Source organism: Neodiprion pinetum, chromosome 4, assembly GCF_021155775.2.
Source record: "Neodiprion pinetum isolate iyNeoPine1 chromosome 4, iyNeoPine1.2, whole genome shotgun sequence".
NCBI classification, from domain to species: Eukaryota; Metazoa; Arthropoda; class Insecta; order Hymenoptera; family Diprionidae; genus Neodiprion; species Neodiprion pinetum.
In genome coordinates this window covers 28,559,954-28,586,878 of record NC_060235.2, presented here as the reverse complement: position 1 = coordinate 28,586,878, position 26,925 = coordinate 28,559,954, and the positions used below count along the sequence as shown (strand labels likewise).

Sequence of the window (26,925 nt, the reverse complement as noted above, 5' to 3'; positions counted from 1 at the left end):
TTTCAGTTACACCCCAAATAATTAAAATATTTCAAATTAACGAAAGATGACGAAAGTCAAGTCGCAAAGATTGCAAATTTCGCAGAACCATTCGAATAAGGCAGGTTAAACGATGTTTAGCAAAATTCTCACGCTAATTAATTGCACACATTTTCAAAAAGCCTAGAAATAAAAATTATCATCTTTTTCTAAATGTCTTGAATTTATTATTCTTCCAAATTCATCAACTCCTGAAAAAATTCATATAGCTTAGTTTATGCTTTGCAGAATTGGAAAAAAAGGTTGTTTTTTTTTCGGAAACGCGGTGTCAATCGATAGATCGAAAAATGCCTGCACCGAGTTATCCTGCCCCTGCAACGCGGGGGGAATTCATCCGTCATTTGCACGCTCGGCCGTTTCTGTCACTTGTTCCCGCGGCGGTGCTTTCAGAGCACAATAGAGCGACGTCGGGCATGAAGCCGGGGTGCAATATTATACCGTCGGCTACCTGCGCACACTCCGTGTACGTGTTATAGGTGGGCACACGCATCTCTGTAACGCATATGCTCTTACCTGGGCATTGTACTTTTACGCACACGAAGAACGTACGGTTACGACCGCGTACAACGGAGCTTCATAAAAGGGGATACTGAAATTATTCCGAGGACGACACCTGATCGAGGTCCGGTAATTACACCGATATTGAAATTTACGCGGTATCTGGTGACCAGATGATGTCCAGTTGCAGTTGACACCTCGGCTTTATAATTTACGGCCATCCTCAACGACCCGACAATATTCGTTATAACGGTACGCTGCAAAGGGACGCCGATTCAAAGAATGGTTTTACCGTGGTTTGCAGCTTTCAACTTACAACGTTTCGCGAGGCAAAAATATTTCCTCTCGTTGTTACGAGGTACCAGCTGGTGCTCGTACGCCCGAAGTGAATAATTTTTGCTCGTCATTCGTCGCGATTTCCAGAGCTCATCGTCAAAATCATTATGATAACGTTCGAGATCCAGCATCGTTGTAATTGCATGATGCTGTTCGACGAGGAGGGGAAACTTTCCCGGGATGATATAATTCGGCATGGTCGTCTGCGCGAATGCTGTCGAGGTCCGTGAAAGTCGTCTGAAATTGGGGACTCCCGTTGCGTCACGATACCACTTCGATAATTAATTGTTTCTAATACGCTGTTTGCGCTTTGTTTTTCAACTTCTTTTTGCGCCGTTGTTTACTCTCTCTTGGATCTTGCCAAATGTCCGGTGCGCGAATTTCTGGTACGTTTTAGCTGCTGGAAAACTGCTCGTGGCTGCGACTTCCGTGTAATAAAGTCCTTGGGAGGAAAAAAGAATCCCACTCTATAATCAGGTAATTCAGGGGTCAGCGTGAAGGAAATTACGAAACGAGACAATGTCTAATTTTCTCAATCTTCCAACAGTCCATTCAACCTTCTGGAAGAAACTTATACTATCACAACGCTGTCCATGTATAAGAATTACGATACGAAATTCAACCCTAATATAAATATACTAGATGTAATAAATCCACGCGACGAACTAAAAACAGTATAACTTGCACGCAAAGATGAAACCCCCGCATGAACTATCGAGTCTTCAATGTCACACTCTTTGATCAACGAGTAAAATAAAATTTCAGAAAATAATAATTTCAGCATGAAAAGCTAGAAGGAATGATCCTAAAATGTTCTTAAAACAAAAGACGACGAAGCTTAAAAAAAGGACACTGTACAATAAAAATGCATCAAGACCGGGGCCACTTGTTTATAATTCGTTCGAAAAACAAAAGGCCAAGAATTGGGCAAGACCCCGGTCCCAGGCGATAGGCGGGCCAGGTGCGGTTCTTTTGGTGCGTCCAGGTCCCACGGACATTCGCACAAAGGGTTGACGGTGCAGCGTGGAGAGAGAGAGAGAGGGAGAGAGAGAGAGAGAGAGAGAGAGAGAGAGAGCAGAGTAGCGCGGATTCAGAATGTGGGTGAAAATGTGGGTTGTTCGCGGCCAACTGCTTGTGTAATCCCGTTATGCCGTCTCCTGCGGGAGGATGCGAGAAAACGGGGTAAATTTCATGTCATTACGACGGCGTTGCACGCACAGTGCGACACTGGGAAATTCGTATGATGTTTGATTTTCGCGATCGGAGATAAGGTGTGGGATTGAGAAAAAAAAGAAAGACTTCAAGGAATTTTTTAATTACATACCGCAACGTTGGTATGAATAACGATCGGTCCAGACAATGACCGTCTTAATTTCTGGGAAGCAGACTATTGGAGGTAGGTTTAACCAATTGTTCATTCAGTTTGGGTCCATGATCGCGTCACGGATTCCTGAGGCGAATAACAATTCTAAACGAATCTAATAACGTGTGCAGAGCGTCGATCTAACGATCGTTTTACGTTGAGACTTATACGTCACGGTGCTGATAATTCATTCACGAGACACGCAATTGGTCTTCTCTTATTATTGTCTCAGGAAATTGTCTTAAACGTCCAATGATCTATCGTACGACCCGATTGTGCATACACGGTTAGAAAAATTCACCTAAACACAATCTCCCAGCAGATTGACATTGTATTTCTGTTATTTGTTATATTTCTGTTGATGAACATGACACAAATTTTTGTAATTTTAATATTTAATTTGTCATATCAACGTTTAATTTGTAATTTTTATTTTTCTATAGCCGAGTCATGCACTAAAAAATTGTTAAATCAACCCAAAAAGCTTGGGGGACTTGCTGGGACATTTTTTTTCTAACCGTGTATGTACATATGTATAGATATATTCTTCAATTAACTTCCGCGTGAATGAATTCCATCTGAGCATTCCGTGACTATTTTCGAGCGAAAATTTTGAAACGCGAGACGCAAAAGTTGATCGAGCGAGTGTATTGAACTTGAGGGAAATCGATCAACATACAATTGTTGCACGTGCATGAGAATTATACGGTGAAGGATAACACATATGTTTTTAAAGATGTATCATTATCCCTTCAACCGTTTGGTGGATTTGTATGAAAATTTTCTTCCCGCAGTTTACTTCTTGTTGTTCGCGAAACTTGTTATACCCCCACAACTGTGCCGTAATCATTTTAAAATGATCGAGTATAAGACATCAGTTGCAGCGAAGCAGCAGTTTGAAACTTCATTGCAGCCGCCAACTTGTTCCGTAATTTTTATACTTTTTTCCGATAAATTGCAACCGCTTTTCAGAAAGAAAGTCGCTTATATATTTGACATTTGCGTAAATGAATTCAGCTGCCGTTAAGGTTTTAAAACAATCGTCAAATCTATCGCCTGGAGCTTAGAGTAACGTACGCTGAAAGTAAAAACAAATTCTATCAGCGTGAGTAAATAATTCACGAAGATCAGACAGGTAAATCATCATTTATTCAAATACAATATGTAGTGTAATAAAATCGAATAAACTTTTCTCATCTACACGATAGTTGACAATTTATTCAACTGTAATAAACCGTTTGTCCGGTTAAAAAGAAAAAAATTTGTGGTGTGAAATTATTCTGCGAATGTGAAAAAGATGTGTGTCGAACCTTTTCTGAAAATGCCCTTCAGGGCTCGAATCTTAAACGCTGCAAATTGGGACTGAAAAGAGAAGAAATTTTTTGAAAACAATGCTTTACTTTCCTCGACGGTCGCAGCATTTTTTGCGACGTCGCAAATCCGTGCTGAAATACTAACGATAGGTACATTCTATCGCAAATGTGCGCGATGAATTTTGAGGCCGAGCCTCGTGACGTACTTTGAGTGAATTAGATGACACCGCAGGAACGATGACGACACTTAAGATGCTGCGGGTGTCCGTAAGGTCGTAACGACGAGCGTTGCAGCCACGCCGCGAAGGTCGAGGGTGGAATTTTAACGTCACTCCGAAACGGAGCAGATGACGGCTTACGGGTTCAGAGACTGCGACTGGTGAGGAAGTAAAAATATTCCTAGAGACACGGAGCACCTTGCGCGGTATCGTAACGCATTCAGAAATCGTCCCACGCAGACCTTGCGCCTACCGTATCCTGTAACCCGTATGCAGTCACACGTACGTGTCGTAATTATACGCGTACAGGCATTTACGCGTGAAAATAGCTACGCGTGGCGCCGGGTAAGGGGGGGATACTGACGAATTTCAAATGCAGTATATGCTAATGTTAGTCTCGTTTCGTCTCGACTCGTTCGACAGCTGGTAGTATATAATGTATAACGATGCGAAGCACTGAAATATTTACATAAAAACAAGAAGGAAGAAATTTTCGGATGTTGATTGAACGTGATCAGGGGAAAAAGAAATAACCTGTGATTAGGCCTGCGATGAATATTGAAAGAAAATTAACACTTCCTTTCTGTACGTGCCGAATTCGAGTGATTTTTTTTCTTCTTTTTTTTTTTTTGTTACGTCTGAACTTTTAAATCGCAAGTACGGTCGAAAGTGATTCAACGAAGGGTATCCCTGATTAATTAAGAGGGGCCAAATGCCCCTGTTACCAGATTTACAAACTGTCCGTTCACAAATGTTTCTCAGGTCGTAACAATATGTGCACAGTGGTTCGAAACACAATAACCTTCTCTACCCGCTCTGGAGGAGTCGTTATATTTCGAAAGCTAATCGATGGAACAAAAACTTTTTTTTTGTTATTTCATTGCTCTAGGTTTATATTACAGCCACGAATTATGTCAGATTTTTGCATTTTTTGCCATTCTTTCACTATTTTCGATCATGTCTTGAAAAAAAGTTGTCTGAAGAGCTATAGAATGTCGAGATTTGCCTTTTAAATATTATTTTACCTAATATCCAGCCTCGCCACCGGCCTGTATACGAGAGCGTTGAGTTGATAGAATGTCTTATTTTGGAGTTAAAAATAACAAGCCGTAAAAATTTTTCATTTCATTTTTTTTTCTAATTCATCAACAAGTCAAAGTCAGATTTTCTGAATAAAATATAATACTGGTGATAATGATGAAAATAATATTTTTTTACGCTCTTATCCATAACTCTGTAAATATTGCAGAAGTATTCTCGACCTCAACGTTGATGAACAGGGTCAATCTTGGATACGAAGGTCAACGATAACGACACGCGTTCATGTTTCGACCCGAGTGACGGCTCTCCTCGGAACGGCATTTTTAATAACAATTCATATGTCGCAATCAGAAAAAAAAAAAAATATGCTTACAAGGTTACTGTTAATATTACAAGCACCATTTCTGAGATAAAAACTCGAATACATAAAATGTCATCCCCCCCTCTCCTTCCCAGTGAGGATGGAGGAGGCTATTGTGTTACGGATAGTTTGAAAATCTCGAATCAGGAGTATTTGGTCCCTCTCAACCAGGGATACCCTTTTCAACTTTTTAGGTATAGGATTATAATTTTGTCTAACGCGGACATGGTAGGAAGAAATTAACGTCAAAATCCGGATCACAAATTAGATGTCTTTGATAGAAACCTAAAGTCGTTACATTTAATGAAACTAATGAACGGGAATTAATCTGTTTAAATTGATTCGATTAAGAAAATCTGTATAAGTGTCTGTCCGCAAGTTAATTGTCAAATCTAAGACACAGATTTGTGTTAGCAAGTCGAGTTAAAGTCCACGATCCAATTAGATTTGGTCATTTGGGACGCTTTGAATTTATCGAGTTGACTTTCATACTCGTATTTTTATATTTATATCGAGTCAGAGGACCCGCAGAAGTCACAACGGGTCGTGATTTATAATTTTCTTTGACACCAGTCCACCCCTGACTCTGGCAATGCGTGTAGAGGAGCATGTAAAACTGCACACCCCTCCATCACCTCGACATCGATGAAATTCCCACGGAACAGAGGCGGTTCCGTATTACATTAACCGGCTGCAGAGCTGTTGAGATCCCGGAATAAGATGCACCTGCGCATCTCCGCGTTCCATACAGGTATACAGATCCGAAAAATCGCCACCACAGGGAGCGATACATCCTTCGTATACGCAGGGCGGACCCAAGCCGAGACTGCGGGGGTGTTTGCCGGTGTAAATTGGGCAGGGAGGATGCCGAGGCGTGGGAGCATGCCTGGTTTCGCGGGCAGCTGACGCGGAGAGCCGCGGAAGGTGCATCGGGAGCGGGAGCCGCATCATCATCATCATCATCATCGGCTCGGACGGCGGCGTCCGCGACTCGCCCGGTAACCCGTTGGCTTTCATTTGGTTCCTTGTAGGAAAGAGAGAGAGAGAAAAAAAAAGGCCCATGCACGGTCCTCCCGGGTTCCCTTTGGCCTCTACAGCGCTGCAGCGGGCCAAAAGACCTTGCAGGGACGAGGCGAGAGGCGGAGAGGGCGAGAGGAGCAGCAGCGTGGGAAGGTCGGGCAGCTGAGGCACACCGACGGTGGAGGATGAGGAGGGGGAGGCGGCTGCATCTTCCTGACCATGGGATTCTGCCGCGTAGGTGCAGCGACTCCTCCCTCCTCATCCTCCCTCCTCCCCCCACATCCCACCTCCACCACGGGAACGAGGCGATGGACCGGAGAGAAGCGGACGACGAATTGACCAGCGCCAAACTCGTCCTAGGTCAGGAACCACGTTGATCAGGAGGAGGAGGATGAGGAGGAGGAGAAAGAGGAGGTGCAGCTTCCGGCTTTGGGGAGCGGAAGGAGGCGCAGGATAATGGGTAAAGGAGGCGCGGTGCACAGGACGTTAAGTACGGCAAGGCGTACGCATGGGACACATCCTGTTCATCTTGAAAAGGAACTCGCCACGAACCATTGTGCAGTTTAATTGTTCGAGTTCCTGTTCTAACAGAAACTACGATATGGTATGCATGCATGCCCCCTCCCCCAACCCCCCAGGAATCTAATACCGCATCTCGAGATATGTACTATTTATATATACTCTTGTGATGGAAGATCCCGAATTCGAATCCGGGACAGGAAACGCGCACCTTTACCTCGCCTCCCGGACCCGAATTTCATACGAGGGAAATAAAAGTAAAAAAACGCTTTCTTCCGGTCCCGCGGATCTCGCATCTGGCCCTCAGCTCGGATGTTAGGTTAGGTTGATCGCTCACTCCATGTGTGCATCGCATTATAGGTGTAGGTACGCATAATGTAGGCCTACCTGTTCGAACACCCCCCCCCCCCCCCCCCCCTATCCCTTCCTCCCTCACCGCTATTCCTCACACCCCGGCGGACCCTTCAGGTCCATTGTGCGGGGTATAATATCCACCCTGCGCTTTCCGTATCGCGTGCATCAGGTTCCGGATACCGATTCGAGCCCAGCCCAAAGATGCACCGGATTACGATACCCGGGATATGCTAAACCTGCTATCGAACTCCGTTCCTCGTTCGGTAAGCAAATATAATGTATCCTGCTATATCTAGCTCGGTTCAAAATTCTAACAGATCATGCGGTTTTATGCGGTTTTAACCGATTGCGACCAATTTGACGCCGACTTGTTCGCGTAATGACTCATTCGGAAAAAGGAAGAGTTCGGAGTACCATGAATTTGATGGAAAAAATTAGAGCTGGTTTTGATGGACATTGACCTGTTACCAAAATTGAACAATTGGGTGAAGAAACTGTCGTAACATAATTGTATCAACGCAAGCGTTGGGAAGAACTCGGTATATTTTTTCTTCACAAGCAGGTCACGTATAAGTTGGTTTTAATTTGTTAGCCTCTAAGCGCATGCGATGTAATTAACGAAATGAAAGATCGACCGGAAGTGATTCATCGGTGTACGTGCTGTTTCCTGTTCTTATAAAGCAGTGACATATCGCCGTAGGTATCGATGGTATCGATATGCAGTGAACGGGTAATTCTTCGTCTCTTAATCGATCTGCGGACGATTAGAAGCAGAATCGAAATTTGCACGAATTAGTTTGAATCTTGGTGTGACATCCACTCGAGAAATTTGCACGAATGAGTTTTATTCGAATAAAGTTCTACACGTAACATTCGTATTATATTATACAGGCAGAGCAGGTTTAATAGGTGAGAAGCTAAGAGTTGCCAGGCGTGAAAATTACGATTGACCGAAGAGCCTCTTGACCCCTCTCTTCAGCTTTGCGAATGCGTTTTTGATATAGTTTGTCCAGGAGGTTTTGGTCACCTGCGGGAAGACGTCCTTGTTCGGATTATGGGCAATCGACAGACCCTCCCAGAATGAACTGTCGAGGCGATTTGCGGCGTTTTGAACGCGCTGCATGACCATGAAATTCTGGGGACCATCGATGACGAAGGTGTTCAAATCCTGGGTATTTTTGTCGACCGGCTCCCACTTGTTGGGCAAAAGTTCGGTAATTTCCAGCGTTGGTTTCCTGCCGAAAAATTCAAGGGTCAACCACAAATAGTCGGTGTTAGGAAGAGTCTTAAGAGGAACGATCGATGAGCTGTGGAGTGTCCGCTTACCCAGTTGCGACAAAGTTGTACCAAAGCTCGCTGATGGTTTCCTTCATCACTCGTTCTTCCTCGGTGGAACCGATTGACCGCCGGAAGAGAGAATGGAAATCGAATAAATAGAGCAAATCGTCACCGTGGCAAACTCCCATATCAAGAATCCCGGCTCCGTATATTTTCGAGAAGGATAAACTGCCTCTGCGGATGGATGTGAATGAAACAAAAGGAGGGTGCAATTACCCGATGTGATTACGATGGATGTGTCGTTGTATAACGCGTGGACCACGCATGGCTAGTCCTCGAACGGTATTACAATGACCGAAGAGAAAAGGAGACGGAGCATGGCAGAGCCGGCTATCTCCCTCTCAGTTCTGTCATTCACAACTCAGCTTTGATTATTCTCGAGAATTATATATATGCGCTACAGCCATGGGAGTGCACGTCGATGGTAATTACGATTCCCACGCCACCGCTAGTTACGCGCTAACTCTCTTCCGATTGATTCGCTCCTCAATTTACAATTAGTCACTTTTCGATTGGGTGAAAGTTACTGTATAAAAACAGCGATTGGCTAGTTCTGCTCCGCATATCATACCTGTAGTTCATCTGATAAAGGTATATCGTGTTGTTGACACGCTGTTTTTCGGCAATCCAATTTACTGGACGGCTGAATAACCTCGTCGTGGCCGCCTGAAATAGATTGTTTCAAAAGAATGTCAGCAACCGATAGACAGCCAGAGGCGCGGGATACGGATCGTCTTAGAAACGAGGTATAGGAACCTTTTGCAAGTCGGAAACGGAGGTGGCGGATATCCTCCCGTCGCCAAAGTAGTGGCTTTTGATGGCATCGGAAATATCGTTCTTTGCCCGCTCTGAGTAATACTCTTCGTAAACAAAGATGGCAGGAAATGCGGCGCGGAAGTTGTCGGCGATCGCGGACAGCGTTGTTGTCCCGAACATCAGCGCTGAAACATAAAGATCCGAAAGACGTCGTCACCGCCACGACGGTTCTCTCCCTCCCTCTCTCTCTCTCCTCGTACAAGAAACATAATCGCCGATGATTCCACCCGTCGGCCTTGAATCGGTACTAACCCACAGTCTGTTTATCACCACAATAACATACACGCGTATTACGCGAGAGCGTGGGTCAGCAGATAATGGACCAAGTTACGCGTACAAAGCGGGTCACTCAAAGCCAGATAGCGGCTGGTACCGCTTGTTTACCGTCGCGTTTATGACGCTCCGGTCAAGATCCATCCCCAACCAAACGCGACGCCTAAAATCATCAACGATTTCGCAAGCGTGTTTTCCTCGTACTCACGAGACGTTATCACCGCGCCCTCGTCCCGCACGGTGCCCACCATCATCGAAATGTTCGCCTGGTTTCCCTTCTCCACGGTGCTCTCGGGGTGTTCGACCAGGAAAGCACCTTCCACTGTCCCCTCGACGACCGCTCTAAGAGGCACCGAGGGCTGCCCGTTCCACACCTTGAGAAATCAATCCCGCGTCTCCGTGAGCGATGAGGTCAAAGTAGCGATTATCGCTGATGCACTTACGTAAAGTATTGCGTCACTTGTTGTGATTTGCTCGACGTCCAGCTTCCGAAGACACGCTATCATTTCTGGGTTCGATTCCGTCGGACAGGCGTTCGCCTCTGCCAAACTTTTAGTTTTTCTCAAAGCCTCGCCTGGATAGGAAAGTGCTGAGGGTGCGAAGGCGCTTCCGCTCTGCGATATCACCGACGTTATCAAGTCTGGAAGGAAATTTCAAGCCACGGTAATAACACGCCTGAAATTCACTGGGACGGTAAGCGATCAAAAAGGGTATCTTCACCCTTCGTCAAAGGCGAAAACATGTGGAGGTGCGCGCTGACGGCTCCGGTGTCTTGGCCAGCTACCGTTATCCTCTGAGGATCACCGCCAAAGGCCCCGATATTCTCGCTGACCCACTTTATCGCCGCTGCCTGATCCTTAAGTCCGTTGTTTCCCGGCACAACGGCATCCTCCGTGCTGAGAAAGCCTTGAAAGCCAATTACCAGTGTTAGCAAAAGTTTCGTGACTGTAACATTCGGTTGATTGAGATGACCGAAATTCGTTCAATACCGAGCCAACCCAGACGGTAATTGATCGTTATCAATATCAGATCCTTGTTCATCAAACGGGCCGGATTGAAATGCCGACTCGTGCCGCTCCACCAGAGCCACGATCCTCCGTGAATCCATATCATCACTGGAAGCGCGTAGTGGCCACGTTCGGATGGCAACTGAAACGGAAGGTCAAGGGGTCACTGTCAGGATTTCAGCATTGCAAAACTCGATAGAAAGTCAACCTTTGGCGTGTAGATGTTGAGGTACAAACAGTCTTCGGAACCGAGAAGTAGCGAAGGATCTCCAAGGAAGTCCCTCTGAGAACAAATCGGGCCGTCTCTGGTGGCGTTTAAAACCCCGTACCATCTATACGGAGTTACGGGTGGCTGAAAGTGTGTCAATAATCGTACACTGTGAAAATTTGGTAGCGTTAAAATCGAAAAAAATTGGCTGTTGTGGACTACCATGGAACTATCTTTGGTGGTCAATTGGAAGATTGAATATCGGGTCGTGTTGGTCTGACACCGAATAGAGCTCCACACCGCGGTTTTCTCCCAGTATAGTTTCTGCTGATAATTTCCCAGGCGATAAAAGTGCGAATACTCACCGTGAACCTGAGATCGCCCAGCGGAGGTCTGGCGTAGGGAATGCCGAGAAAGGCGTTGAAGGATCTTCCATTTTCAGCCATAGAGACAACGCCTCGAATTCGCCCAAGAAGCGTCGACAATATTGGCTCGGCAGCCGAGACGCGGCTCTTTTCGCTGACCGCGATGATTGAAAGGAGGAAACCGGAGACGAGAAGCACCTTCTTCATCTCGCTTGCGGTTTGTTGACGATTACCTCGTTATAGCTCGGAGAAATGCTCTGCTCTTCCGACGTGTGCACGTCTTTGACCACTTTGCGTTACTTTTACTCAGCCGTCAGCTTCCGCTGCTGGTGGTGCTGGTTATGCTTGAGGTGGTAAGCGTTTACACTCTGTGCTAATGTATTGTGCAATCGATGATAGTTGTCGAGTTATACGCCGTGGTCAACCTTGACTTATGAATTCTTGGCGGGATATTTTGAATACCTTATATATACGTGAACTCCGCTCCTCGCCTCTCAGGGAAGCATTAAACCGTGCAGTTCTGCGGACGCGAAGATACTTGTCAATTTATATAAATTTCTCCCATACATACTTGAGTCTAGGAGATAACGGTTGTACTCGCTCTACGCATGTCGGACTATTTATAGACCATATTGGCAAAGTGGCGGGGATTTTGACTGATCTAGAACGACAACGCGGAGGAATTTCATCGCTGCATTAGCCATGGCAGTGTCGCACCGTTACGGCGTTCGCTGATTGTAAGTCCAGCCAGTTTTCACCTTTGGAAGTCATTGTAATGTTTCTCTTCGTACGGGACAAGGCAGTAAGAGGCAAGATATTAAACTATAAATTCATATATTGTATACAATTTGAAGATGACTGGTTACAATTACGATACTAATGTGCGACTCGGGTCTTTGCTGCAGCAAACGGTAACTGTGTAATAAAGGTTGTGGGGAGAGAAATACATACTCGATGCGATAACAGGAAGGCAAGGAAACCTATACCTAGTTGTATGCAACTGACGAGCGTTCCCAGTTTAGTCGTATTTAGGTATACATGGGCTAGGCTATGCATCGCACATCAGCTACGAAACCTACGTTGCCTAGAAATAAACGGTTCTAATGGCGTCTAATTCGGAGCAACCGGTGTGCAGGGAATAGTTGGGGAAAAAAACCCGAAAAACAACTAAACTCTACAAAAAACGAAGGCTAATGAAATATGGATCCGATCCTCCACGCGGTACGGAACGAACGCGTGCAGTCTCCGTGTAAATATAGAGCAGCCGGAAATCTCCGGGGTGAAATTTTTCACCCGACTAGTAAGCAGTAGTTGGATGAAACGTCGAGATGCGATTGCATCGCAGAATTGGCCGCTTTGCAAGTCGATAGAAATAATTGATACCACTTTCTCGCGTTTCATTATGAAACTGCACATTTAATTGCTCAACGACAGGCAAGTAGGTTATAGTTACATCCGAGGAAAGTGCAAAGTCAGCAATTATTTATTTACAGCCTGCTGCGGAATCACAAATTTTCTGTCATTTTATATCTTTCAATTTTGCGGATGCGGTAACAGAATTTTGGGCACACTTTTTTTCTTTCACTGTCAGCCAAATGCGGGCGAACTCTCGCTTTCGCTGGTCGAGTTGCTGTCTATCATCGCCGATGTTACAGACGGTCCAATTTGTCGATGATGTGCAAAAATTATGCTTTCGTATCACGTTCGGCGTTTTCTATACCGCCGTCGTCACAGTCTATGGAGTAATTAAAGCTCTTTCGCTTGTTTGGTGTCCGCATTATTCCGAGGAGTTAGACTGTGGCTAATATGCCCGGCCCTGTTCGTAATAATGATAATTAACTTTGGCGCATAAATTATATCTAGTATATTATACGTAATTATACGTATGTTCTAATGTACATACACCGAAGCGCCAGAGCGCCATTCGTATTATACCAGTTATTCAACCATGTTTTTGCTTAGCTGCAGTCTGCGCGATATCGGGAAGAGCTGGTACACCCGACGGGCTATAAATTGTGCGAACAACAAGCCAGCGAATTATTGTTATTCTGTGTTTATCCTGCAGAGCTATGCATGTATCGGTGCTATATAGCTTCGACGCTAATTTCCGGAGGTCAAATTGGCCGCTGTTTATTCATCCAATTAATCAGTTGAGGGGGTTCATATGCGTAGGCAAATATGCGGCACTACACTCCATAATTTGATTAAAGTTTGATTGAAATTTAACAAAACATGCGAAGCAGCGTGTTTACTTCTCGAACATATAATTCAAGTTGAGTCTATGCTCTTCTGCTAATGCGTATTATACAAAAATGTGAGAGTATAGTTTATGCATATAAAACTCGTTCCGAAAGTTGTCATTGGCAATTCGTTAAAGGGAATCTCGTTTACCGATCAGCCAAGATCATTACGAGTATATTGCGAATTCTATTATTTTCGCATCATTTCTAACCTTTCTCCGATCTTGTTTTAGTAAAGTGAATATCTTGATTCTTTCCGTGGTCGCGGATTCACGTGTTTTATTTTTTTTCATACTTTTTTCTTTTGTCATATGCGACCTATTTGGCTGTTTAGTAAGAGAATTTAACTTCTCACTGCTCCTTTTAGAAATGCTTTATGTGTTAACGATTGACATTTAACGAATATTCACATTATCCAGCATCTGGCATTGCAATAAAGTGGGCCTCACCGCTTGATGTATAAAATGGACCGTTTTGGAAGAGATAACCTATACACGAACAGCTAAATAGTATTTCAGTTTCTCTTTACGCCATCCTATTTAGTATTACGTGAAAAAGAGAATATCAGTGAAATGATGAACAACTAACGGTACAACAGACAAGAAACACTGTCTCAAAACATGTCTACTTGTCTTATGTATAATATTATAGGCACTGTAAAATGAAGAATACAAAGGCGTTGCAACTTTTCCAATTCCCATAATCGGCAAAACTTGAAACATTTAATTTCATCCCTCGTATATTACATACCCGCGTCTGTAATATCTGGAGCTTGACACAGCGGCGAAGATCGATCGAGCAACGTTGGCGAGAAAATGGGAAAATAGGAAAATGGAAATTGACCATATGCCAGTAGTGGCGCAGCTTGCCAATATTTTCGACTTCCGGATGTTCAGGCGAGATGACGAGTGCTCCGCATGCATCGGAGCTGCGGGGAGCGGGGGTCGAGAGGCTGAAGAGTGGGCAGTGGCCGAGAGAGGAAGTGGCTGCGGCGGAGGCTGGCTGCAACCACCTTGGCTTCCGGACTTCATCCCCCTCCGCCCCTCGCTCCGTCTGTCGTCCCGGCAACCACCGCCTGCAGAAACCACCACCGGAACACACGTGTGCCGTGTACATACCTACAACGCCGCGTTTCTCTCTTATTCACTCTTATTCCCTCTTATTCCCTCTTATTGCCTCTTATTCCATCCCTCTCTCTCTGTCAAACGACCGTGAGTCCAAAAATAAGAGCAACGCTTCCATCTCGCTCCTTCCTTCCTTACTTCCTTGCAGTTTCTCGCACTTCCTTCGTCCCGCTTAAATGCACCCGCCTCCTCTTCCTCCAACTTTTTTTTTTCATCCTCTCTACGTCTTCCCAGAGAACGATCTCACAGCTGCTCGAACCCGGTGAGAAAATTTGACGTGACACGCGAGGGTGATAAAGGAGAGCCGAGCTCCTCCTTCCTACACCTTATACTCTTCTCCTCTCTCTCGATACTCCCTCGCTTTTAGCGTCATCGAATCCTCTTCGATACGTCGTTTAATTGGACGTTTGTTCGCCCGATCGATTTTCCACGCACTCGAAATCCACTCTTCGTTTCTCGTGCAAATGGAGCGAACAGTCGACGGACTATTGCGGGTTAGAATTATTCTCGAGTGGGTGAATTTCAAAATGCGTCACTCTCGCTATCCCTATTTTTACATTCCCATTTTGGAACGATATACCTTTTGTCGACATTTACTTTACACCAGTTTTTTCAGCCAGCATTTTAGCCATGAATATCCGTTCACGGTCTAGTACGAAAATACAAAAAAAAAAAAAAAAACAGGAGATACTGGTGAAAACTGAAGTCTCTCGAGAGAGTTATTGAAACGGCTTGCTTCACCAACCTTCGGATACTATGCGAATAGATCTTTTACGTATTGTTCATTTGGTAGTATATTTATATTTTTATGGCCTACATAAAACTTCTCACCGGCATTCTCCAAAACTCGTCACAGAAATCAGTTTCATCATTTTTTAATTCTACTTTTTAACTTATTTCATGTTTTTTTTTTGCAAAAAGATCATTTTCTGTTCAGATGGAAAGAACATGTTAGCCGTAAATTTGCACGATGGGCCATTACAGACAGAATGTCGAGTAATTTTGCAGTCGAAAATAGTCGTAACCGTCGTTGTGCGCGTGTTGCACTTCATCGGCGCAATAAACAACCACGGTAGGATAGAAAATATTCTTATTCTTGTTCTCACGGTGGCTTGAGATAGAAATCCGTGATTAAAATACGGAAATAGACAGTGAAATTCTGGCCTTGAACTCACCGGCTACACGTTCGCAATATAATCGGGAACGATTCCTGAATATCATTAAACATGTCCCACGTTTAAATCCAAGACCGTATACACCGTGGCGCGAATACTTTTTACATCGCTCGTTTTTCGGCGTCTTCATAGTCATTCCATTACTCTCAAGCAGTTGAAACAAAGCTGTGGGAACGATTAAAGTAGGATTATCATTTCTCGCAACTGTCTCTACGGTTATCCAACTCCTCCAACGAAAGAAAACTGCCACAATTAGCCAATGCTCATTAGCTTTCATCGAGCTGTCTGCTTCGTGAACTTGATGACCGATCGTTGTCCATTCAATTAATCACCGAGTAATTAAATTTCCTTGCTCTCACACGTGGCTTGTTGCGATTCGATCTACCACTCGCCGTTTCAAAAATCCGTTTTCCCGGCATTCGCACACCCTCGATCCTGCAATCCATGCAGCGAGTTATTTATTTTCTAGACAGCGGCGGTCCTCGACGCCGCGAATCTTCGCCAAGACCGAATACCGAATTATCTAATAAAGCACAAGAAACGAGAATCCCTTCGGGGGCAAGGCGTGAATCATGTCTCGGTGTTACGGACGGGTGGCGACGGCCAGTGTCCATTGAATTGCAATTAACTGGTTCTTTGTATCCGTGCGATCGAGCAGCGGCCTCCGAACGCCGTCGCGTCGGCTGCGTTGTCGTCGGCTTGGTCGTTTTCTTTCATCGCATTGTCATCGCGACGTTGAGTAAATGGGGGGAGAAGGAGAGGGGAGGCATTAACGCGGTAGCCGACATGGAGAAATCGACGGTGTTACACCAGAAAGCGAGGATAATGAATAGGTAATACCCTTAAGAGCGGCGGTCGCCGATCGGTTATTCGGGCGTCGCGTCGTCTTCTTCTTCGTCCAGCGCTTGGCAGAAGCCAAAAGCTCCGTCGGCCACGTGTGCAAGCTCAATATCGGTGAACAGAAGCTACGCGCCTCGGACGGTTAGAGACAATGCTGGCGGTTTCCACCGCTTTTAACATAACAATGCGCGATGTCATAGCCGAAGCTTTGTTCCCACAGGTTTGTACGACGGATGGACGTACGTAGGTACGTACAACGACGGATGGATGGATGGACGAACATTCGACGTCAACTGCAACCCGTGGACGTGACGGGAATGAAATTCCGACGCTCACGTCAGGCTGAATTCATCCCGATCCCGACCCCCTCCACACCCACACGCACCTGTTATCAAACATCCGCAATGTGCAGCCTTTCACGCGCTCGTCTATGTACTCGGGAATTTTTCCACTCTTTTTGTTTCTCACCTTTTATTCCTTTCCTTTTAAACGCCTCACACGCGCCCCGAGCGGCGTGGGCGGCGGTCCAAACGACGCTACATGTTTCCGTAATACTGGAAACAATGCGGCGAGCTGTCTATAGGTGCGGGCTTGGACGATCTTTATGGCTTTTTAACAGTCACGTGACCGTGCGAACGAAACGACCCGATGATACCGCTTGATTATCGAATATACACGGATATGGGTATACAGTTTACAAAACGGAGAACCGAGGGAAACAGCTGCATTCATCCTTGTTGGGCCCATTTTATCATTTAACTTGAAGAGTTGGTACAATTCGAGAACAAGACCAATAACAAACACGCTAAATTAAGACGTTAGGAAAGCCAAACGAAAGATAAATCAAAAACAGTGTTCACGCTTTTCACTCTAAAATTCTCCCTGCAATGAAAAAAATCATTTTTATACGTGTATGCTTTTATATTATACACGATGGAAAAGAAAGTGGGCTGGTGTAAGCTTCTTGTGCAGAAGGTTCATTTTCTAAATCCAAGCTTACAGGAGTATCTGTCCCGCGTTTCGGGCAAAGAAATCCAATTAGAGCTTTTCTTCACGTCAGCTCAGGTATAAGAGACGAATCTGCATTGGGTTTAAGGGTAGCCGGACGGTTAGCGAGCGTGGGAGTGTAAGCTGGCGTTTTCGAAGAGGGCTGCTACCGACCTGAGGAAATCCAATCTATTTTGACCTCCGCGCTCTTATGCTGTATACATATATAATACGCAATTCAGCTATATATAGCTGTTGTTGACGCGCGTAGTCAGTTGGAAAGATTAATTTCCCCTAGACGAGGCGTAATTGTGCCCCTTATTGGCATTTATAGACGTTATACACGATATATGTTTTTTTTTTTAAGTTTCTCTTCGTTTTTTTTTTCCTTCTAACGACAATAGACGGTTGGCTGCAGAGGCAGAAACTCGTTGCGTCCAGCGAAGCGAAGAAAAGGGTTATAACGAGAGTCTTTAACAAGGAGGCAAGAGCCCCATTTTACTTTCCCTCGGTGCTCATCGACTGACCCAATGGGAAAGCTATTAATTTCCAATGGGCCAAAACGCCGGCTGCACGCCAAGGAAATCCTCGAAAGTCAAGGTGGGACTCGGCGCTTCTCTTCTTCTCTGGCTCCTCTCTTCTCTTCGTCGCCCTTCCCTTCCTCATTCCCGATGCAACGAACGAGGAGCCAAGAACGAAGAGCGAATACTGAGGAACGGACGGCACCAACTGCAGCCTCTTTCCGAGATCCAGATGCTGTTCCTGATGCCGCGACGCACGAGAAACCCGAATACAAGCTACACGGTCGGATGTACAAGGTACTCTATCCCGCAGGCCTGGCCTACCTTTATAATCTTCGGTGACAATGAGTTCAGGAGAATCGGATGGGCCCAAAGACCTTTTCATCGATCGAAGCCTAGATTTTTTCTACATCAATTTTTGAATCGATATCACATTCGTGAGATTGAAAACCAGAAAAGGATATCATCTCCTGCGAGAACGTTGAACGTTTATTTCTGCATAATCCTGAGCATAAAGAGAAAAGTGAATCGTTTGTAAAACGCGGTTAATCAGGAGGAGAAGACTTCGAATTTTCGTTTTGCAGACTCCGTCGTTATAGGTGGATGGGATAAGCGTGGCCGCAAGAAGCGACTGCCTGACGATGTAGGTTATTCTCGTAATTAAGTGCCGCAGGCGAGGTTTGATAAGTTTTTATCTCCCAGCTGGTAGACGGTGCAGGTAAATGGGCAACTGGACGTTCTACGGTGCGATGTTGTGCACGGAAGCAGCAAAAAGCTGAACCTATCGTTTCACGCACTCGTCGAATATGGAGCGCGGTGAATAACGAGGCGTGTAGTTACAGGGGTTAATTAGCGCCCGGGTAAAAACAGCAAACAAAGTGAGTTGGGCCGTTTTGGTACCGAGATGATCATCCTTGGCGCCTGGAAGGAAGCAGGAGCTGCTGCTGCTGCTGTAGAGTGAGGACGAAGACGGAGAAAGGAAAAACTTTGGAACGGTTCGACGGACACACTGGCTGCAGCAGCTGCAACATCCGATCCGTATCTTAAGCTACGCGGGTCTGCTCGGTCAGGGGATTATTGTTATTATTCCTATCGAGGTTCGGTCTTCGGGTTTCAAACCACTCTTCGGCTCGCCTCGACTACCTTCGGTAAAATTCGGGCACGCGTCGCGCGTGCACCGATATCCCCACCACCGAAACACCCCGCGAGGCATTTTCAACCCCCGATTTAGGGGTACGCGCGACTACGAGGCCTTACGAATTGCTCCTTAATCAGGGGCCGGTTAGTATTTTCCCAATTTATCGAGTGGCAATCAGTGCTGCCAACCTGGTGGATTTTTTTTTAACAGGTTAGGTGGTTTTGCTGGTAGCGGGTAAACTGGCGATTCTAAATTTTATAATTTTTTCAACAGATTTCGTATTTTTGTCTTTCGGTAAATTCCGTTGCAAGGATCACGTTGCGAACATCGATTATCGGAGAACGATTTATTGCGTATACGAATCTAATGATCGATGATTTATAACGGGATTCACGAAACCTTCCAGTGGGATCAACGCGAGTTGGCGGCAATGAATTTTTCGTCTGGATTGGGTCGACGACATTCTGGCAATGTGTAAACTAAGGAGGATTAACTTTTCAGAAAACTCAATACGCGATCGATAATTCGCACCCCTCGATACATTCGCGGTGAGGACAAACTAGAATTTTCATTCCTGGTCACGATCTCCCTCTATCTCTGTATAAGGATGTATATAAACCCCGTGTAAGTTTTTCTTCTCCGATGCTGCTTCAGCTACTTATAATGTAGAATAGTCTGTAATGTATGTGTATGGGAGATACGCGCGCACCTCGTTAAATTGCTTTGCAATTCTGTAGCGTAACGCAGGCTATAAATTTCTTCCTAAGTCACCAATCGGATTGACAAACACGAACCGCGAGGGGACCATGCAGGGAAATAACCGTTTCCACCATGCTGGGAGGATAATCCTCGAGCGTTGGATCACTTTAAATTAAACACCCCTTGTACAAATCGCTTGACTTTAGCCGGATTCGTTTCCCTGTTAATTGGATTGACGCAATGACGCAATCCGTAGCCTCAGGATGTACGCGTATAGGGAAAGTATTCGACTATCGGGTTATAGTAATCGTCGTCAGTATTTTATCATTGGTTAGTTTTGATTTTGCAGGATATAAGGAGATAAGATGAAATCTGTAGAAAGCAAAATGATACTGTACTCAGAGTTCTACATAAGATACAAAATTCAAAACTAACTTTCCAGAGATGTTCTTCTTATGTTCTGAATTAACGAAAATGATAATTGCTATGAGAAAAACGTATCGACTGACGAACGATAGAAATTTGTTGGCAAGGTACATATTTTATTATTGTAAAATTACAACATTCTTGTACAGTGTTCTTACTCTAACAAAACTCACAAAAGAAACGTGATATTCGTTTTACGATTAAACTTGTACAACTGTAAGTATAATTTCTATTTCCCGTTCAAATTATTTTATTTTCTTTGAAGAAAAAAACAACAATATTCATTACTAATAAGCTTATATAATTATCGTGCCATTTTACAACGTAGGGTTGATTAATCGTGATAATTTTGATATGTCTGCACATTTTCACATTATCACAGTGTTAAGCTCGCTGAAAGTTGATTAAAAAACAAATCTGATCTTCCCCATCGTTCTGAAAAATGACGAAACTACGAATCACGGGGAATCAAAGATTTACACCGACCCCCTGATGCTTCCGAATGTTATGGCGCTGGAGCATCAGAGGCGATATCGATGGCAACGATAAGACATGTAAATATGAGGATAATGTGCATGGGGTATAAGATGGACAGGTAGGAGAGGCGCGCCCCGGTGTGCGTGCATAAAAAGAGGCTTTCTTTAGGTGCCATCGGTGTGTTTGCCCAGTTGTCAGGAATTCCCAACCCAAGACTGCTGCACCTCCTCGGTTAGTGCCGAGCTTGAGGATTGGACGAAGCTGAGGCATGTACAGCCATGCCTACCTATACCGCCCTGCAACGACGCGGTGCAGTGTGTTGACTTTCCCATAGCACACCGTGCGTTTCCGTTTGCCCTTGGCAAATCTTTATTAAAATACAAGCGCCATAACGTGCAGGTATTCAGGGCGGGACAGAGCAGAGTGCTCGGGACCATGCTGCAGGGTCAACGTCTTAATCGCACCAAGGAAAATCAGGAGAATCGGAACAGAAAAGTGTTGCCGAAGCTTGCAGGGGTGTGAACCTTGAAAACAAAAAGACCATCCAGAATCCCGCATGGTGCGTGCAATGCAGTTCTAGCCTTCCTCCAGCCCTCGGCAATGTCAAATTACGCGAACGGCAAAACGTCAAGGTAATCGACCGGGTATCGTTGAATAACCGCGGTCCACCGAAAAGGAAGATCGAATCGTCGGGCTTGAACTTGAGACAGAAATTCACTTCGCGGTCGAACCCCGCGCAGTGCGTCGAGCCGTGTGCGTGCCGTCCAAACACGTTGCCGGAGAATGAATGAAGGGGGTCAGCGTTGCGTGCCTGCCGAAGAATCTTCCTCGTCGTCGACAGCGGCTTGCGCTACCACCAAAGGCGCCTTCGAGGGGCACGCCGGCGATGCCGTCGCGCGAATCGCGCAAGTGTAACGATTAGCGCTGCGCTATCCCGACTACACGGATACCTACGTCAATATGACCTAGCTCGTCCCGCGCATTGCTTCCTTCGTTACATGGTCTGTGGGTTACATATCGAGTGATCACGTGTGGTGCGCAGGTATCGTTCGCCGCGTGCGGTGTGCGCGCGAAGCGTGCCTGCGTGCTCATGGATATCCGCACAGCGTTGCACAGCGAACGTGTGCGTGAGCGTCACTCGTTTGCAGAGGGGGAGGGGGGTACGCGCACAGGGCAGGAAGTGGTTCCATCTGGTTCCCCCTTGGTCTGACCTGTTGAACCACCGCGCGACCGGAAGAACACTGTACACCTCCGGAGCCCCTCGGCGTAGAGGTGGGGGGGACAGGAGCCCCTTGAGACTCGGGCTGGTTTAGAACAACAAAGGCTTCCATTTACGCCAAAGAACATAGCCGCGTCGCGTTATCGCTACTCGCCTGCGGCACCGTTTGCTGCTCGATTATCACACACTGTTGTCACTACTCCGGCTAGATCCCCTTGTACCCTTTTCACCCCCACAACTTGTCGGTACTTTGTGTATACCTAGACGTTATTACAGACGCGTTTTTGACGCGCAACGATGTTTCTGGAAGCGTTGAACGTTGCACCGATCTAGGTACATATGGATACGAAATGTCCTTTCAACCCTTTCGCAAGGTGTTCCTGAATGTTTATGAAAATAAAAAAAGAAACATTCAGTTTGTACCTACTCAGCGAGGGTTTTTAGAATTCGTAGTGAGTAACGATATGAAGAGAAAAATCTTGGATCTAGTTTTTATTGTACCTTTCGGCAGAGTGTTAAAAAAATCGTGTGGCTACACCGAACTCGTGGTTCCTGAGAAATCGGATAATACGCGGGCGTCGCGTTGACGTACGACGAGGAGGATAAAAGTGCGGCCGGTGTCTCTACCTACTCGGTATCGCAGGTCCGAAGTTAGGCACCGGCGCTTCGTCGTCGTCGTCGTCGTTGTCGTCGTCGTCGTCGGTCCTCCTCGATCGTGCGTGAGGGGTGACGTCACGGGAGGCACGCGGCGCGTGCCACCGGTCGCGAAGGAGGGAAAGGGGGGGATATCGTAGCCGCGGTAGACGACGGCCTGGTTTGCGCTGGGGATGGTAGTGGTGGGGGTGGCGCGTGCAGCCGGCCTGCAGCTGCCCCTTGACGCGGGGCCCGTCGCCCCTCGGGGGGACCACCATTATAAGTAGGGGTAGCGGTCGGGCGCAACCTCCAGTCGAGGGTTGCACGCCGAAAGGAACAGAGCACCTCCGCGTCGTTCGACTTTGCAAAAATCGTTGAAACTCCCGAGAGCTTTCGCTACCCCGATCGCCGAACGTGGTCATTCAGTCAGTGCGACCTCCCGGTGCCGTTCGGACGTTTACGATAAAGACGATTGCGAATCGCTGTAACAAACCGAGTGCGGGAGAAAAGGTCGAAAAAGCACAAGGACACGTTTTGCCGCCCCGCAGAGTTTGAAAAAAGCCCGTTCGTAAGCCGCGTAAGCCGGCTAGCCATCTGTCGGCGTCGGCGAGGACGAGGGAATAACAGTGTCGGGTCAGTGTTGCGCCCGGTCGGCGATAGGCGGCGCGGCGATCGACGCCGTTCGAAGGAAGGCTCGCCGTCCGCTCTTCGGAGGACCAGGAGGCCGGCTGCCGCCTCTGCCTAGCTGTCTGCTCGTGGGGGAGAGACAGCGGACCGAGTTCGGCTCGCGCCAGTAGCCTCTCAGCAACGAACGGAGATAGAGTGAGCTCAGTGACGCGCGCGCGTGTGTTGTTTATCCTCGCCCTGGGACCCCGGGTGAAAATTGACTCGTTCGTCATCCGTCTCCGCGCATCTCGCGTGTCTCATCCGTTCTGGTTCGCTATTTGTCCCTCCCCGCCCTACCTCCCACCCTCCCCCACCCACCCACACCCGCCCCAAAATACCCACCCCCCGACGTTGACGATACATCGTCGGCTCTCTCTCTCCGGCGTCTAATTTCGTCGCCGCGGGTTCATTCCGTTCGCCGACGACCTACGTCCGTAGTAAACAGCCGAATTGATACACGCGGGTGACGATTGTTATGTGTATGACCGACGGCTGTGGCGACTGCGGCGTGAAGTCGTGTAATAATGAATGAATGAACGAATGATGCTCCGATCATCTTCGTACAAACCCGACGTATAATGTACCGGGCATGGACCGTTGTTCTCTCGTTCGCGAACATTGTATGGACGTAAAATACACCGTCAGGAGCATCGATCGGTTGTTTATGTGGTTGGGATAGTTGAACGAATAAACGAGAGAGAAAGACAGGGAGAGAGAGGGAGAGAGAGAGAGAGAGAGAAAGGGGTGTTTGATACGGAAAATAGAAAAACACCCGTCACGCGTCTTTTTCGTAAAACGTTCCTTGTGTGTGTTGTGTGCGTCGTGTGACACTCTTCTACGTTTCCCATCTACGACACGATTCTGGATTAAAGTGGTGTCATCGTAATCAGTGTGCAGTGTTGTATTCTATATGATATATAATTTATTATCCTTGAATCGTATAGTTTTCTTTTACTTCTTCTTCTTCTTATTCTTCCCGTATTTAAATAACTCGATGATAATATTTTTGTTCGTTGGTTGTTTTTCGTAATTGGCAATCTGAAAGAAGAAGATAATTGGTAATATAATTGCAGTGTGGTTATCATTCTCTGTGTGAATAAATGAAGATTATTAATCAGAATATTTAAACCCGGAGGGTGTAGATGTCGTGAATAAACGAATATATTCGTAAAGAAATTGAAAAAAAAACGTCGGAATCTAGAGAGTTACAATCGTCGTAGTTGCTGACACATAATACCTACCGACAAGAATCGAGTTAAACGTTCCACGGCTATGCAGTGTCGCGATATTATTTACTGCACGAAGAGGTAACCTCGCGGCAACAAGAGAGCGTCAATCTCTCGCGTGCGCGCAAACCGGCATCCCTCTGCCACCCTTCCCTAAAAACGAAAAAACAACAAACAAAACACCAACGAAACATGTGGACCACGGTGATACTTTGGACGGCTGCCGTCGTCCTGCTACCCTCACCGCTCGAGGTAAGAAGTCACGAGGGTCTGTCTCTCTCATACCGTCAATGAGAATCAAAGGAATTCCCGCCACCTTTTCGAAACGCGTTGCGTGGGGCGCGCGCGAAACTTGAAAACAAACGTTTTCGCCTCTCGCCGGCTTCTTTTGTTTTTCCAAAGCTGACAATAAGAGCGCGGAGTTTGACGGATGCGGGAAGGAAACGTCAACGCGACGACTCTTGGTTCCGATGAGTGACACGTTGTTTGGTCCGGAATCAAAGTCAGTCGGTTCTTCTTCTTCTTCTTCTTCTTCTTCTTCTCGGCGAGGCGAGTCAACCCCACCTTGTGTCCTTTTGTAATCATTCTCGTTTTCAACGCGGAGCTTTTCGGATGACGTCCGAGAGTCAGGCGAGAGTTTTATTCTCGCGACGATGCGACAATTCTCCCTGGGAGAGATTTTTTCCTCACTTAAGGTTTCTTCTTCTTCTTCTTCTTCTTCTACTTCTCGCACGCGCGTCTCCGAGTTCTCTTTCTTCGTGTGTTTAACCTACAACGCGTATCCTTCTCAACTTCTTCTTCTTGCTACGTTCTCAGTATCGCGGCGACCCCCATCTCCGAGAGAAAGAGAAAGAGAGAGAGAGAGAGCGAGAGAGAGTGGTAAGGCTAAGGCGGACCAGAGAGCACCCGAAAGCAGATTTACTACAATGCTAAATCTGGAACCACTCTTTTAGAATTGTCTAGTCTCTCCTTAGACGCTCAACCTTCCTAAGACCTCGTCTTCTTTTCTCAACGCCGCGTATCTCCGTCAAAGACTTTTTCACCCAAAATCACGTGGATTTTTATTCCATCCATTCGACGTCGAATTCCAGTCCCATTCTTCTCACCGTGATTTCGTTGTTTGTCACACCGATTAAAGAACGTACGGGAGAGTGGATGGAAATAGAATCGCCACTGCACCTCCACTATCCCCTTGAATTAATACTCGGCGCGAATTAGAATTGAAATCTCGTCGTCGTTCTCGATTCGCGGCTCCGTCAGTTTGACGTTTCCGTTCGCTCGTCTTCCTCCTCTTCTACACTTTCAAACCTCTTCTTCTCCACGTACTCCTCCTCCTTCTCCTCCTTCCTCTTCTTCTCGTCGCCGCCACCGTGAGGCGGCTGCATTTGAATCGCTTATGACGAAATACCGGGGGTATCCATAAATACGCGTGAGCCCATTGGAGCCGAGAATAGACGTCTGCGCCAAAAGTCAATCCGAATCGGCGTGCGTGGCTTGGAGCCCCGATCTATAAGAGCGTTTTAACCACCGCCGTCGTCACGTTTCGCACATGGTAAGCTCGAAGAGTAGCTTATTTTTCCAAACTTCATCTCGATACAAGCAGTATCGTCCGTACACAACTTGTAATACGTCTCATTTGAAAAGTCGATCGGGTTGCTTCGTTCGTTCTTCTCACCCCCGCGTCTCGAATGCCTCGTGCGACACACGTGTGTGCTTATGAATAGTAGTAAAGTGCACTCTCTTAATAGGGCCGCAACCGTAAAAGAGGGGAAGCGATTTTCCAAGAACCGTAAGTTCCCCACCAGCTATCTCCGCCTCACGAAAAAGTCGCAAGATCACTCAATAAGTCCAGCATCTCATGCACGCGTGGATACATTGTTTACATCGGTCAGACTCCCATTTCGTTTTATCTTAGCCTCGAAAAATACTTGTGTGTCAATATTTTATTAACACATCCGTTTGTTTTTTTCTTTCTATACATAATTATTCAGGCAAACGTTTTACAGGAAAGATCGGGTGTCTAAATGGGAATAAGTTTGTTTATGTGGCAATAGAAATGACAGAACCATTACATTTACCTCTTGAGAGAGTTGTGCTTCAAAGATAAAGTTTGCTCGGGGAGTGGGGGACAGCAACCAACCGAGTACGAAAGCAGGGAAGCGGCCCTAATGAGAGAGTGCGCTTTATATCAGCTATTCGGCGCAGGGTGCTTTACGCGAGGGCGTCACAAGGAACGTGTAACACATTCTTTCGGTTGGCGTGCCTCTGTGTTTGCATCGTCGACGCCGCTGCTGCACGTGCGCCTTTAATAGCGCGGCCAACTTACTCTCCGGCTCTCTTATGCCTAACGCTCTTCGCTACGCGTAACACTTCTTCTTTATTCCGTATTCCGTATGCCGGGTTTCATATGTGTGTGTACAGCTTCGTTTCGGCTGCTGCTTAAAATCTTTAAGCACGACTTGCGGTTTGTTTTGTTGATAATTGT

The 26,925-nt window shown here is 46.2% G+C and overlaps 2 protein-coding genes across 5 annotated transcripts in view; one reads left to right on the top strand and one right to left on the bottom strand.

Moving 5' to 3' along the window:
* Positions 1-26,925, top strand: part of Delta (neurogenic locus protein delta) — an 85,442-nt gene that overhangs the window by 28,228 nt on the left and 30,289 nt on the right. Inside the window, exon 1 of one of the 3 annotated variants that reach the window (XM_046620846.2) lies at positions 23,262-24,692. The exons of 1 other annotated variant lie outside the window; for it this stretch is intronic. In XM_046620846.2, coding sequence (XP_046476802.1) covers positions 24,633-24,692 — 60 coding nt within the window. In that variant the 5' untranslated portion in view covers positions 23,262-24,632. Of the gene's footprint in view, positions 1-23,261; positions 24,693-25,705; positions 25,993-26,925 lie in introns of those variants that run through there. One more of the 3 variants, XM_046620847.2, reaches the window with a different exon arrangement.
* LOC124216381 (esterase E4-like) lies at positions 7,891-11,613 on the bottom strand. 2 transcript variants are annotated; one of them, XM_046620849.2, is made up of 10 exons: positions 11,070-11,613; positions 10,705-10,848; positions 10,479-10,638; positions 10,210-10,395; positions 9,933-10,129; positions 9,698-9,863; positions 9,157-9,341; positions 8,972-9,066; positions 8,389-8,574; positions 7,891-8,297 (listed from the first exon to the last, which is right to left on the bottom strand). In XM_046620849.2, the coding sequence occupies exons 1-10, from the start codon at positions 11,274-11,276 to the stop codon at positions 8,003-8,005; spliced, it is 1,821 nt and encodes a 606-aa protein (XP_046476805.1). In that variant the 5' UTR covers positions 11,277-11,613; the 3' UTR covers positions 7,891-8,002. The 2 variants fall into 2 exon arrangements, with proteins under 2 accessions (XP_046476805.1, XP_046476806.1); XM_046620850.2 differs by having other exon boundaries at positions 10,705-10,873; positions 11,070-11,273.